This window comes from Tetrao urogallus, assembly GCF_951394365.1.
Source record: "Tetrao urogallus genome assembly, chromosome: 6".
Classification (NCBI taxonomy): domain Eukaryota; kingdom Metazoa; phylum Chordata; class Aves; order Galliformes; family Phasianidae; genus Tetrao; species Tetrao urogallus.
The window spans coordinates 35,667,714-35,683,634 of NC_136819.1; the positions used below are offsets into that span (position 1 = coordinate 35,667,714).

A 15,921-nucleotide genomic window follows, 5' to 3' on the forward strand; every position below is an offset into this window, starting at 1 on the left:
ATATGCTATTAGTTTCTAGAAATTCTCTGTGATAAAATTTCAGCCTGAATTCTGTGATTATTATTTTTCTGTGCATTTACTTTCTTGTCCACAGCTTTCTAAATCAAAACATAATTTTATAACATTTATATAGCTTAAATTTCTCCCTTTCTTAGCAATGCCTTCTGAGATTCTAGGAATGCTTTCTAATCTGTGAACAGTCGATTTGACACCCATAGGGATATTAACCCATACTCTGGTTTTGTCTAATCTATTTTACCTTTGAGGCGTGTAGACTATCTACAGATCTATCTGCACATCTTAATGAATATATCACAGAGGTATCTGTAGTCTCTCTTTTTCTTTTTCAAACAAAGGCAATATCAAATTTATCAGTTACCATGATTTTAGGTATGGTTTGGTTTGAAATTATGTTAGAGAATAGTTCAGGAAACACTAATTCTGCTCCAAATTAACTTTTGGGTTCAAAAAGTTGAGTTCCTTCAGAAGGAGGTTTGGCATCACTGAGATCTTTAGGAGAGGACTCTGGCCAGAATTTGGTGTTCAGATTTGTTACTCTAGATGCACTAATGTAAAATATCTGCAGTATGTGCATACTTTTTGGTTTTGTCAAACCTTTTTTTTTTTCTTGAGAGTTGCTAATTGGAAATTCTGGTTCTACATTTGTGTTAGATGCAAATGGATGCAACAGATGAGTTTTGAATTTGACAGATGCAAACAGTTGCAACAGATTGCAACAGATGAGTTTTCAAAAATAATTTCAATAGTAGCTTGTGGTATCAGTGGGAGGAATAGTATCCTCATTGTAGAGTTGGAAAATGGCACAGGGAGAATTTCATTCCAACAGCTAGAAATATGTGGCAAGATAAAGTGCAGCATAAAGTAAGAATGCTTTAAAGTTTCATGCAATGTGACTGTCATTTAGGGTCAAAAAGCCTTTTGAATTTCCAAGCACCCTGCTAGGTTTATTTTATCATCTCTTAAAAAACATAATTTAGAAATAAAAACAGTTTGTCTTAAGTGCCATAGGAAATATGCTTTATCAAGTTGAATTGGAATCCTGCTATGGATAGAACTAGGCAGAAAAACTGTTTAGATTACAAACACTAATGCAGAACTCAAACAGTCCTCTCAGATGTGTAAAACATTTGGTTGTATTTCTGTTGCAGTTACTCTGTGTTGCGTATGCTTCTGCGTTTTCCCATCTGGTTTCAAGCCAGAATCAGGGAAGGACTGAAAAAAAATAAATTTCTTTTTCACTATAGTGACTGAAAACAGATTGAAGAAATTCAGATAAATGTCGGAACTCATTAAAGCATGACCACTTAAATTTATTTATTTTAAGTTAGAAGGGTTGCTGCCAATTAAAATGGCAAATTTATATGCAGAGGTCTATCCATGCTGCTTCCTCTGTTGTGTGTCAGGCAGCATGTTCATTTGGGAAGGTAACAGTACAAAAACTGAACTGGAAAGGCATTCATACAGTAGTATTAAAGGCACTGACCAGAATCTAGTTTGCCTCTGTGATTTTGGCTCAAGGTAGGTTTCCAGTGATTTAAGGTAAGAAAATGAAATGGAGAAAATAGTAAGCTACTGAGACAGGTGAAATTAATTTTGAAGAAGTTCTGGTTGTTGGTTTTTTTTTTTTTTTGGTGGTTTGTTTTGTTTTTGTTGGTTTGTTTTTTTTACAAAAAGGTTGAAGTTAAACCTACACTAGAAGTTCTTATGTTTGATATGCCATAAGTAGGACTTGAAAGCGAGCTGCACCAGGGAGATGTTGTCAAACTGCAACATTACAGAACCTCCAGGTAGCAAGAGCAAGATTTTAATGCTGTGCAGTAATGATGCGAACATCACTGAATAAACTGAGTGTGATTTAGAGAACCAAACAAACGTGTAAGGTATTGCTTAGGATCTGCAAAAAGATATTGCTCAAGGCAGGAGACAATAGCAGGTATTTGTGACTTCTTAAAGGAGACAAAAGGACAGTAATATCATAGTGGATGCAGAAAAAGCTGGCATCTTACACTCTCATTGAGTGCTTCTGAATTAAGAGAAAATGGTGCTGATGCTTGATAAGAATAGAAGAGTTTTCTTTCACTGATTCTGTAGATGAAGGCAATTTTAGCACCTTAGGAAGAGGCTTTAACTTCACATCTCATAAGTTGGAGTGAAACAGATAATAACAGTATGGAGCAGTCATGTCAGTTCTGACTCAGGACAAGGGATACAATATACTGATTGTTGACATGCAGAATAAATAGCATTAGGGATGGTGGTATCAAGACTTATTCAGAGCTCTTTAGATAATATGGTGTGTGCACTGTTGGCAGATATTGTACTCTACAGTCTGAATGAAATCTTGAGCACTGTTTGATGAGCAGGTTATTGATATTTCAAGATGGAACTGCTCCAAGGGGAACCCCCTAAGGGCATTTTGTGACAGTGTGGCTGCATGCTAAAACTGTGGTAAACAAATGTTTTCACATGGTTACCCTGAAACTGACTTTCTAAAGATGATCTTGGGTGAAACCTTGTATTTCTGGCTTCTGCTGGTGGTATATGGACAAATCATAACCCATCACCCCTCCCTGCACAAGAAAGTAGGAAAAACAGACCCTTCATTATCCTATCAGTCAGAGGTGCCACTATAATGTATCAACTTGCATTTATAAAAGAATATAAACCTTATTCACTGAAAGAACTGCTCAGTTGATGTGCTTGAATTTATGCAATAATCTGGTAAACAGCAAAATCCATACTTATCTTTACCTACACATGCTCAGGGGGGAAAAAAAAAAAAAAAAAGGGAAGGAAGCAATGGAGGAATAGAGTAAGGTAGGGAGAAAGAAAAGCAGTATTTTCTCACACTATAGGGTGAGATTGGAGTCCTACTGATGGCAGAGGTATACGCTCGTCTTCTCACCTGCTCTCACATTCCAGCTGTGAAGCAGAATTGGAAGGTCAGTGTAGTGTTTTGTAGTGACAAACTAGTTCATTGCCTGAAATCATTCAGGAACAGACCTCCGATTCCATCAGGATAATTGATTTTCACATACATGTGCAGTACTGCATTCCAACCTCAAAACACTAGAAGAAAGTACAGCAGCTCAGCATAGAGTCATCAACTTTATTGTGTAGAAAGCAGATGCAGTGGCCAGTTTCTTCAGGGGAAGATTGTGACATACTTCTATTATTAATGAAATGTCTAACTTGTTTCAGGAAATTGTTTGTTTTTCTATTTGTCTTGTCAGTTCACACTCCTATGTTCCCTGCTCTTAACTCCACAGCAGAGTAAATGGCAACCAGCTCTTCCATGTGAGCCAGAATAGTACAACATAGTTTTCTGTAGACTTCCATCTCGTCTTCTATGAACTTTTGTGTCTAAGACAGTGTGAGCTGGCTGAGGATTTTTCAGTGCCCAGGAAATCTTTAAGCTCTTTCTGCTATGTGAATGATATGGTGCCTGATAAATTATTTAGTACAGCAAAGGCTCATGAAAGGTCTTTTCTCCATTATCAGTCTGTTTTCCCTTAATCTGGAGGAATTTCTCTGAGATCTTTGCTTGCTTATCAAATCTAGCATCAGAATCTAGTGCTAGGATGCTGTTAGCAGGAGTATGAAGGCATGCAGGGCAGAGAAAACTAAGTTGAAACTGGGAAGAACTACTTCAGCATCCAGACCTCAAAGAGATGTGGGTATGTTTTATCGTGCCCACCTAAACCTTTCTAGTAATTTGCAGGATTTGTTCATGAAAGTCCAGATCCTTCTTGTTTCAAGGGTCACAGCAGTACAAAATCAACAGTCCTGGAGGCATTTCTTTGCTGAAGCAAAAGGCTGCTTTAACTTTGTCCAGCTGTAGATGTGTACTACAAGTACACATGGGACATGGTCCCTAAGTACACATTAGGGACATGGTTTAGTGGGAGCTATTGGGAATAGGTGAATGGTTGGACTGGATGATCTTTTAGGTCTTTTCCAACCTTGGTGATTCTATGATTCTGTTCTGTAAGTCTTCAAAGTGGACATCTATGGAACTGCTACAGAATTCCATATGTGTAGGAAAATTTGGTGTAGGAAATGGATTACCACCTTAGTACACAGAGAAGTGACAGCTGGAGAAATTCTCAGCTAATTAGGACCAGGTTCTGCCTTCTTTGAATTACAGCGTGGGATAAAAGGCTGAAGATAAGAACGTAGGATTGTTGAGGGGTTTTTTTTTGTTCATTTGTTTTTGCTGTTGCTGGTTTCCCCATGCATCTGTCAGAAATTAGTTAGAAATGGCAGTGGATTTGATGGACTTTGGCTATGTTCCTTCTATTCTTTGATCTTAATTTCTCTGTATTCTTTTGTCTATAAAGTATTCCAAGGTCTATAAAGTATTTTCAACATGCTCTTCTTTCAAGAAGAGTATAAATCCGTATGATAGGCTAGGTAAAGGACTCAACTCCATTTGTCATTCAAATCTATTTTGGCTATCTGTATTATCATGTAATAAGTTAAAGATGCTAAGCATAGGCCTCTCATCCTGTTCTTTCCTGAGCAAAGCATCTCTGCTTCACGTGTTCTCACTTCCATTGCAGTTTCATACATATGTACTCAGTTGTGGGCTGTAGGGCTAATTCTAGTAAGCCAGTTGTCAGGACAATCAGGGGAGCATCTTGAGCACCTGCTGATGACTGCAGGTGTTATTTTAAGAGTACAATTAACTAATCTTCCCTATTCTTTTGTCTAGTTTTTAGACAATCAACATTATAACTTTATCTGTTTACTTTCAAATAGTGTCAGATTGTGTATATTAAAAGAAAAAATTAACCACAAAGGCAGATATACAGTGTTTATGAATGATTTGAATGTACCTTATGTAAACTGAAGTACTCATACAACACACAACATAAAGGGCTTTAAACTCGCTACTTTGACAAACAATAATATTCACAGTAATTCTTTCTGCTTCCAGTCAGTTATGCTTCTACTGACACTTCTATCTGCACTATGGGTTCCATTCAGATCAGATTCCTACAGTTTCTTTCTGTGTGTTTGGTCTTACATGCAGATCCAGGGACTTAGCCCTTATCCTGTCAGTACTCCATAGCTCCTGCCAGTTTACCCTTTTGGTTTTGGGCACTCGTAGTAGTAAATACTGTAAGCACCTGCAAAATATCAAGTCCTTAGGGCATTACCTCTTGGAACACAAATGCCTGTATGACCAGAATATTTGTACCAACAAAGAACAGAAACCACTTGATATTCAAATTCTGTATATCCAAAGCAAAGCCAGTCAATCCACAGCCGGATATACACTTAACCCTGGTTGAAACAATCAAATTCTGAGAGTAAATGGTAAATAATGTAATCTCTATATGATCATTCTTACCCTACACAGTACACTGGATTGCATTAGATGGGGCAGATATTGACATTATGGTCTGCTGTCCAAACAGTCTAGAAGCACAACTACACATCCTATGTAATTGAAGGGTAGGAGTTCATCAGGAATGGGCATCATAAAAATGATAAAGATCATAAAGGTCAGCTTTAATACACAACCCCCACAAAACTGAATTTTAACTAAGTGCAATAGTGTTGAATGCCTCCTTCAAGAGTCCTTTTTTCTCCCTTTTTCTTTTACACTAATTGCGTACCTTTTTTCTCTCAGGAAAGAGAATAGTAAAGAGAAGATAAATATCCTGCCTAGTAAGGTTTTAACTTCAAATATATTCAGCACTGGTTAGTATAGCACGTACTAATGAAATCAGTGTTTTCTTTCACTAATGAATAATTTATGCAGAAGAACGGAAAATTAACAATAGCATTTTTCAATGAGAACAGCAATTTTTCATCTTTTTATTTTGTACTAGCAGACCCCAGAATGGTCCATTAATGGTTTAAATGTTCTGTTGAAAACTTAAATCTGTATACAGTAAGCTCACTTTTCTCAGTTACTTTTCAAAGGTCCATTCAGTTAAAGCTGAAGGTACTCAGACTGAATAGTTCAGATTGTTCAGACTTCTGAGTAGTTCATTTTTCACATGGAAAAGTTCAGTTTGAAATTTATCAGAGTGCAGACTACAGATGTGGAGACCACAGATACAGAAATAGAGAGGGAATGCACAGTTTATTTAACGTGTTCCTGCTATGAAACCTTTATGAAACTATTTTCATTACATGTAAAAAAATGTATGTATGACTTATTATCTTGCACACATTCCAAAAAAAAAAGCAAAGAGAGTAAACTCATATTTCCTATCTACTCACTTCTTATGCTACTCACCTTGTAAAATATTTTACTCAGAGGAGAGATTGCCTCATCCCCAGCACAGGAATGAAAATGGTTCAAGAACTTCAAGTTCTATCATGTCATCAGACTAGTAAAATCTTGAAGTCATGTAAGTTGAAATAACCTACTCCACTTGAGCCATCTCTCTACTGCATAAGACACTGGATCATTTCTAACAAATAGTTTAATTCCCTCAATGCTCATCAGTGCGTGCATGAAAACCCGCATTAAGAATTTCAACAGCCCAGTTCAGCCCAGTAATTTGGATCAGTTGATCAAACAGAAGCAGAATTAGCAGAGATATAGGGAATGTAGCAAAACAGTGCGAGTACTTGACCAAAAAAATTTGTGTAGATAATTTAACTCAATTTTGTTATTCTGTCTGGTATTTTGACTTTAATATGTTTTTTTCTATATGTTATATGAAAGGTTTGGACAAAAAAAAAGATATATCTTCTCATAAACAGGATGCAGAATAATTACAAACAATCTGTCTTGGAGTTTAGTGAGGTTTTTTTTTTTTCATATTAATAAGCTTATCTATTTCTTTCTTTAAACAGCATTACATTTCAACCCAAGGATATAGTTCTTTCTCCTACTGTGATGCCAACTTTTCAGTGAGTTTAGTGACTTTCATGGTGCTGTTTCATCTGCGTAGTCAGGATGGCTTGGGATTTTGTAGAAATATAAAATGGTCTTTTAGAAAATATTGACATTAGTATCAACAAAGCCCCTAAAAGTAATTTATTGCTTTTGCATAATAAAACTGTCAAACTCTTGATCTGTGATTTTGTTGGTTTTCAGGCTTTTTTTGGTGTTTTTTTTTCTTGAACTTGTATAATTCTGAGATTTGTAATCTTCCTGTGATTCTCAGGCTTATGTTTGATAACTCTCAGCTTCTTGTTGGTGAATACACCTGGGAATACACCTTAAGAATTCAAATGCCAGATTAGATTTCAAACATTATTCTTATCTCTTAATTTTTTTCTTCTGTTCTCCTCTTCTTGCAGTGATTCTGATCTAATACAAAATCTTATTTTTAAATCAAATAGTTTTTTTCTGCTTTGGTTACATAAACACAGTTATTCTGTGAGTCTGGTGAAAGATTCATTGAGAGAATCAGTAAAGTTTACTCTTTTGTTTCTTGATTTCAAGCTATAAAACAGATCTTACTGACACATTTATTTTCTGGTACTTCCTTGTTGTCATACATTACTTCCTGACCACAAAAGCAAAGAGCATGAAGATGACCACTTAGGAGCCTTGCATCAACGTCATAACTAACCACATCCTTTGAGCTTGTCCTCTTGCATCGTCTTTTTTACTGCAATTGTTTTGTTCCGGAATACATGTTGCTTGCCAAATATATGTAATTCATTCACAAGAAATATATGATCATATAAGCATGCATGGAATATGATTGAAAAATGGCAATGGTATGAGAGTTGAAAACAGAATTTTCTGTTTGTTGGGATTCTTACAATATGGTTTAAAAAAAAAAAAAAAAAAAAAAAAAAGCTTGTAGCCTAAAGAACACAGCAGACATTCTTATGCCATTTTATTTTATTTGGATTTTGTTGTTGTTGTATTTTGCAAAGCATTAACAAGAATGAAGAGGGAGAGGAATAAAGTTTTTAGAGATTTCTGTAAGTTAGCAGATGATCAAACTTTATTTATATTTATGTATCCAGTACAACACATGTAAGATCACATTTCCAGGAATAATATTCTCGTTTTCTCACAATACTAAATTGTAAAGCCCCAACGTCAGATTTTCCACCTAAGTCTTTACTGTTTTGTGTGTTGGCATTGCTGGTGGATATTACTCTGGTGAGTAATAGAGAGAGTGCAGTAAATGGACACTCAAGCTTTGAATCTGAGTTCTGTTAGTCACTGTCTATGCCTTTCAATTTATTTGAGAGCCCTGACCAAGAATGCTTGCCATTTGGAGATGAGACTCATGTTTTTGTTGCCATCCTTAGTAAATATGTTCTTAAGTTATGCTGTAACACATATGCAATGTGTTATGCGCTATGCAGTGATATTGCAAGAGAAGAACTATTTGCTTTAGCGTCAGCTGCATTCTATATAGCCTCTTACTTGGAATGTTGTATGTTTAATTGGTGACAAGCTTTTTAATGCTCAGCTCTAGTTATGATATTATTTTATTACAACAGTGAAAAATTCTAATTAAGATGATCTGTTTGCCAGGAAAAAGTTTAGTATATCAATTCATCTATTTTATCAGGGGAAGTAGTCCCTTCCCCAGCCCATATCTCCTGATCGGAGCCTGAGATACAAGAAAAACATCACAGATGCATGCTGCATTGGACAAAGAAGGCATGCATGCATTTAAATCATGTATATCTTACTTTTTACTGATGTAATTGTGAAATATGTTCTTTTTGCATTCATAATTAGGGGTGAAACAGATGGTGAAAGCTTAGTTTAAAATAATCTATCATTAAAATAACCTAGCCTACTGGTAATTCTTCACTCTAACTGGAGTTTAGGTCAGGGTAACAGGGTTTTTTGTGATGCTGGAATACACTAGAAGGAATTAAGGACTGCATGGATAGTACGCAATATGAGGATATTCTCCAGAAGGACACTGTATTAACATCCCAGTGAATTAAATTTGTCTGTAGTGGGTATATGCAAAAATAGCTGGGACAAAATTCCTCTGACAAATATAAATCCATTTAGTGCAATGCATTATACATTAGCACATATTCGGTCAAAGTGGTACAGTAGGTTTCATATCTTGAAAGGAAATAACTTCAGTATTCAACAAACACTGTACAAACCACTTAGTATTTTGGGTTAAAATCCCATGCTTTACATTTTCGTATTATTTTGATGTCAAAGGACATAAATTATAATTATTGGCATTATTATTCAAAGGTGCTGTAGCTAGTGACTTTTACATCTGAGTCTCACTTCCCTCATGTCTACCACATTGACTTGCTGATATGTGACAAAGGAAATCTTCTATCAGTCCTGTCTCTCTGGCTTAGGACAGTTTTCAGGAATAAGAGAACTGGCTCAATAAATCAGATACTTCCATGTCTTTAAAGCATTTATTTTAGTGCTTCCTCTAAGATTTCATTCTCTAACAGCTTTGAAAAAAGCATATAGATTTCAGCATGGTATTATGATAAATCTTCTCAAGGAGGGGCAAGCATTAACATTTGTGTCAGTTCTTTTTCATCTTAATCCAACCTTGGTTAATAATCAGAAAATGCTACATAGCGGGTAAGAAGATGTAATTAACCCTTTGACCCTGGAATCTTAATTGGCGCCTGTTGAAAACAGTGGGGCAGTATTAAAAAAAAAAAAATTAAAAAGTAGCCTGTGGTGATTGAAACAGCATAATACATAATAGTTTTCTGAAATAAAAGTACTGGGGAAATTCAGCTTTAATCACATTTTGCATATGAGCAGTAAGTGTAGGTTTAAACAAGAAGTTGCTGGTCTTTTTAAAATGTGATTGTGCTTAAAATTGGAATGGATGTTTACCCCGACCATTTTTAAGGCACTGCAGTAAATGGGATAACACAAAGTTTATGGAAGTCAATTTCGCTTTTAAAAATAGAAACAAAATGAACTCAAGAAGGTATTGATATTTTCTTTCAACAAAAACAGGACATTTTGCAGAATACTCATTGCCTTTGCACGTGCTATTTGTACATCATAGTTGATAACCTTGGAACTGGAATATCCAAAACACAAATCCTATCTGCCTTTGACCTACAGTGAAATTCCCGCTGGAAATGACAATGTGCTGCTCAGTTTAAAAGAGAGACTTGAAAGCTGAGTAAATCCAGTACCCTTCTCATATTTATTGGCTTCTTGGCTACACAAATTGTAATACAAACAATACTTCCAAAAATTACTCATTAATACAAAATTGTTTGTAAATAGATACAATGATACCATATACTCTTCTTCAGTATATAACATAACCCCTGCTATGTTATCTGCCAGCTTTCTCTGAAGTCTATTGCTCTCTTGGCATGCACAAAGGACATCGCTTTATGAAAAATTGAAAATTTTCAACACGCATTACTTAAATAATAAATATTCATAAATAATACCTATGAATAACGAATGAGGCAGTCCTTCAGAACTACTGTTTGACCTGTATAAGGAACAACAACACTGTCACAAAAGGGGTCCATCTCAGTCCTTTTGTGTGGGTGGGAGGAACTGCCTTGCACTGGAAGGTAACCATTTCTTCTACTATTTTTATGATCATTTTTCTCTGATATGAGGATTTGAGCTTATTACTTCTAATGTATTTGCACTTTGAGTTAGCTGCTCTATTAGCAATTAATCAGGGGCTCTTCCAAAATATGATTAAGTAATCTTTTGAATTTTGCTCAATTTAAAATGTGGTGAATTATGTCAGTATTTTTATTCAAACATAACTTCAGGAAGCAGGGAAAGGAAGCAGAGAAAAAATACATGACCACCACATAGTTGTCTCAGTTGTCTTATGGCATGGAAATGACTAGATATGCAAGACACCTAAAAGAGTTGTAGGTATGCTACACTGGCCCTGCCATTCCATCAGTGCTGCCATAGTAACCTCCCTTGTAAAACTAGCAGGTAAAAAGTAAGGAATATTTTCCCAAAGGAAAGCAAAAGAACAGGATCAAGCATTAAAACTGTTTAACTGAAAGACAAGGGTGAAATGGAGAAGTAATGTGAAAAAGCTTAAGGTGCTTTAAGATGTTAAATTTTTGCATTTAACACTCTTCCCAGTTGCTGGTTACTTTAAAAACTTCAGCCATAAATGTTGTAATTTCTTTTTACTCTCATGCCTACCTGAGATTTTATTTATTTCTATATTTCCAGCAAAACTATTTTTAGCTAATTCCAAGTCAACATTGAGCAGAATATTTCTACTTTGTGATGAAAGCTTTCTATAATTTTTTCTTTCATTAAAAGGCCTGAGTTCCTAAATAAGATCATGCTTATTTAGAAGAGAAGCAAGAAAGCTATTACTCATTTTGTTTGAATTACATTTTGTTATCCTCCCAAAACACTATCCAGATATGCCAGATAATTACACAGTAATCTAGCAAACTAAATAGAACAGATTATAAATGTGCTGAGTCCATGGAGCCTTTTTCCAGTAAAAGAGGAAGGGAATCACACATATTGGATATGTTAAAAATGGGTTATGTTGAAAACGATACACAAAAAAACTATGAAATTTCCTTCTATGGGATATTATTCAACCAACAAAATATTTTGATTCAAAAAGAATCTTGAGCGCAATAGTTGTAGGAGTGATTACATAGAATATCACCTGTCATGACCATGAAAACTAGTAACAACCTGACGCTAGAAAGAAACTTCTAGTAGTCTGGTCATTACCTACCTAACTGGCACTGATATTTCAAATGCTGTTCTGAAGTAGGGTGCAGACTGTTGGATCCAGGGAAATCAACCACTGCTGGTAGATATTAGTCTGATTCAGTACTGCAAGTTGTTGTTGGAGAAAGTCTTTTTAGCAAAGACATACATGAGTGGCCAGGGAATCAGGTTGACAGTTTTCTCTTTTATTTCTAGCAGGGGATTAAAACATTTTCCTCAAAGAGGGGAACCTGAGACAGAAAATCAGGACAACTTATACTGAGACCCTTGAAGATCCATTCTTCTGATCTTTCTGTGCTAGGGCAAGTGGGAAGTAACAGAAGAAATATGTACTTGGGGAGATCAAATGTGTAAACGTTTTAATTGTCCTTGTATAGATTCAAGTTTGAACTTCACTGCTCCAAATTTTCCACCTGTTGTTGACATCAAAATTCAAGGAATTGATGTTAATCATTTAAAAAAAAATTATGATGATTTATAAGAGGCCATAAATGGTTTGCAGAATGTAAATGTTTTTACATGAAGGAAATCTATGCAGATTTACATTTTTATTAATTCATAAATATAAATTAGAGTATCTTTTTAATGCAGTAAGGGTTTGTTTTCCAATATGGGGTGTATTTTTTTTTTTAGAAAACACTGATTTTTGAACCACCTACTACATCAGCGTGGAGTGAGTGCTTCCTAAGGACAATTTCTGACTAGCAGTATATTGGAAATTAAACAAGGAGAAGAATCAAAGAAATTAAAAACTAGAAATTACTGTTCTATATTTAAAAGGATAAAAACAATAACTTTGTGATTTTAGACTTGCAGTATTATTTTTTTTCTTTGCCAGCAGTCAGCCTTCTAAAAAGCATAAAACTAAAGGCACATGTAGTATTTGAAAGGCAATTTATTCCTAGAAAAAATTTGCTTGTGTACCTACATGTGTATTTCCATCTTGATGCACAGTGATTTACTCTACATGTCAGTTTAGAATATAGTCCTTTGTTTATTAACTGCAGTCATGTTTCAAAAGATATGCATTAATCTGTGCATTTTTGCAGTTGCAATGGAAAATGCATCCAAAGACAGAACTTGACAAACTACAGTCTGGTCTAAAGTTTTGTACCAAAGGGATGAAATTCATAACATTTCTATAGGCCTAAGCTGTAAATATGTTTGAGGGTAATCTGCTGATTGGCTTTGTTTGTTGTCTCACAAAAGGAAAATGGTGTGTGTGTAATCCTCAATTAATTAACAAATTATTTAGGTCCATAGTGGTTTGAGTGATGGCAGGATTTTATTTTCTTTTTCTTGTTTGTTTGTTTTCAGATTTTGTTTTTCAGTTTTCTCTACTTTTATTCTGGGGAAAAATTCGGGGATCTCCTTACATATCATTTGATTGGAAGGCTATTTGTTTTTCTTATGTATTTCTTCCTGTAAAAAAAATTGAAGAACATTTCATTTTTCCGTATTTTTCCTGTATTCAAATGAGATAACTTTAGATAGTATATGGCAGATATAAGCAGAACACTAAGTCCTTCAACTTTGAAATATACTAGTGTTGATTTTTAATATATAAATTTTATAACAGAATGGTCTTAAGGATTCAAATTAAAAACACACATCTGAATGTTTTGCTCAATTTGTTCTGTGATACCTTTGTTTGAATCTATTTCTATCTAAGATTTAACATTTTTAGTTAATATATTCACTAGACTTTTCTTTCTCTGCAGTCCCTGGATGGATTTGTATTTGCACTAAATCAAGAAGGAAAATTTTTGTACATTTCTGAAACTGTCTCCATCTACTTAGGCCTGTCCCAAGTAAGTACATGCTTTCAGTTCTATAGCATAATTGTGTGTGATGTGTTCTTCTTTTAAAAGAAATTTTAATAATCTAGTTTCTGTATTTTGCATGGATTATTTCATTAGTTATTTAAAGTTGCATCTGGTTCATCCTGAGAAGTAATTGAAAAACATGTCTATCAGTATTGGATGTTCAAATAAGATACACTTGTGCCTGAAAACTTTTTGCCATGACGGATCATTATTAATTTATTGAGAACAAATCAAGTTTCTTTTCTTGGTTGTTTTGAACTTTAAACCTCTATACCTGATAGGAAAGGGATACGTTAATAGTACTTCCCTTGTGTCCTATTACTGGATGTTTATGGAGTACCCTGCATTATCTAGGGAGCTGACACAATGACAGGGAGTCATTTGGAGTCAAGAAATGCCGAAAGAGACCATTAAAATGTCTGGCAGGGAGGGTTCCAACAAGGACACGTTTTGCTGCTTCCACAAATGTTCACTAATATGAAGAAAATATATTAAATACAGTATTTTTAAAATGTAATTGCTAACAACTGTTTTTCAAAGATTAAAAGGGTGAATGGAAGAGAAGGGAAAGTTGTTTGCTGGTACTTAGCCCTAATCCTGCTGCATTCAGAAATCTTTTGTTAGAATAGCTTCTTTTTACTTGCATTTAGAAATGCAGAAGAAAGATTTTACATGATGATTTGCAGGGTAAGATACCTGTTTCTATTGCATTCACTCAGAGGAGAAAAAGAAAATCTGATATAAATATTTATTTCCTTTATATTGGTATCCATACTGCTGTGAGGAGGCAAGTATTATTACTGATAACTGTTAGTTTTGGTGTACCCCAACGGTAATGAAATGGGAAATTTTAACTCTTGGTGCAGAAAATTACTAATTTTGAATATTATGTCATGAGAGTTAGGATAGATGTTCATTAAGTCATCAAAGGAATTGCAAGAAATTTGTTTTAGTAAGTTCAGTAATTGTTATTTTGGGTTGGCTTTAGCAAAGCAAATGCTAAAGGTGTTTCTTACTCATATATGTATTTTTTTTCTGCCATTAAAGTCCCTTGCTTTGTAATAGACTTTAATACCTGGCTTAATCTGTTTGGGAATTGGTATCGAGAATCTCAGATTTTGAAATTGGTGCGCCACCATGTTGCTAATACAGTAAAGAATCAGAACTTTAATGTTTATTATTGTCTTATGCTCATATTAATCTGTTTTATGCATAGTATCCAACAAAGTTTAACAAGCCAGTAAAGAAGAAGGATGGATAATTAGTTTAAGCAGGTAAATGCTAATTAGGAAACTCCTGAAAGGGATCCATTATACGGTAGCTTAAAACAAATTTTACAGCCCTGGTTAGTGGTGTAATCCAAATTCTGTCAAGGCAACTGCATTTTCTGTAATTGAGATGTGTATGTTTGCTTTGCATAACAGATGGCTCTGTATGCTTAGACTGATAGCTAGGAAAATAATAATTGCATTATTCTGGCCAAAAGAATATTAGCTCTTGGGTTTTGGCCATTTCAGTCAGTCCTCCTGCCAGCACAGCATATGCACATATATGGATTGGATTTTCAAGGAAATTGATGCATCTGGAATAGTGTGGCCATCTGAAATATCATCTGTTCAAGAAAAAAATTGGCTTTAACCCTATGCTAGTCCCTTGTTAAAAACATTTTCTGCCACTATCTTTTTAACTATAGGACTTTCCTTACTCTGTACTTACATCCAGTTGGTGAGGCTTTGCACTTCATCTCATATCCCCATATACATTTCAAGAAAGAATTCTGATAAATTAAGCAATTTTCTTTGCATGTTACAGTCTTTATCAGTGCAAATGTTTCCTTGTGTTCATTGCTGATGGTATAAATGGAAAAATAATATAAAATCAGAATCAGGACTGTGGCTTCTAGTATGTTAGCAGATGATATCAACTGAGATCTGCTTGAATATCTTTGATTTTCACTTGTCATCAGTCTTTACTTTGTATGTCTCTGAATTATTACATTCTTAACGTATTGTTTGGTTTTATATTATTGTACAGCTAGGTTTCCAGCAATTACAAAAGGAGCACTGTAGCTACTTGACACTAAATCACTATTCAAAGCATTATTTGTTGCAAAAAATATTGGTAAGAATATCCTTAAAATCATTCCTGAAACTATACATGGAAATGCTAGTATTTCCACTACAACAGTCTTAATTCTGAATTTCCGAAAGAGTGCTATGTTGTACATGTGCTACTGCATCACTTGTGCTGCAAGTAAACACTGATGTGTCCCTATCCTGATATGAGCCCCCACTCCCAAGTATGTATCTGTATAGAACCTGGAGGCAATTTTGCATTTCAAAAAGTCTGGGTGTACATTATAAGCATTTTTATTTGAATCATCATCTTGGAGTGCTGACTTCGGAGTCTTATTTTTTTAGTAAAGTGTCA

General features: G+C 34.8%; 1 protein-coding gene across 6 annotated transcripts in view; it reads left to right on the top strand.

The window, feature by feature from the left end:
- Positions 1-15,921, top strand: part of NPAS3 (neuronal PAS domain protein 3) — a gene marked incomplete at both ends in the record, with an annotated part of 595,119 nt that overhangs the window by 400,078 nt on the left and 179,120 nt on the right. For all 6 annotated transcript variants that reach the window (XM_079537679.1, XM_079537680.1, XM_079537681.1 and 3 more), the window contains one exon: positions 13,387-13,476. In XM_079537679.1, coding sequence (XP_079393805.1) covers positions 13,387-13,476 — 90 coding nt within the window. The remainder of the gene's footprint in view (positions 1-13,386; positions 13,477-15,921) is intronic.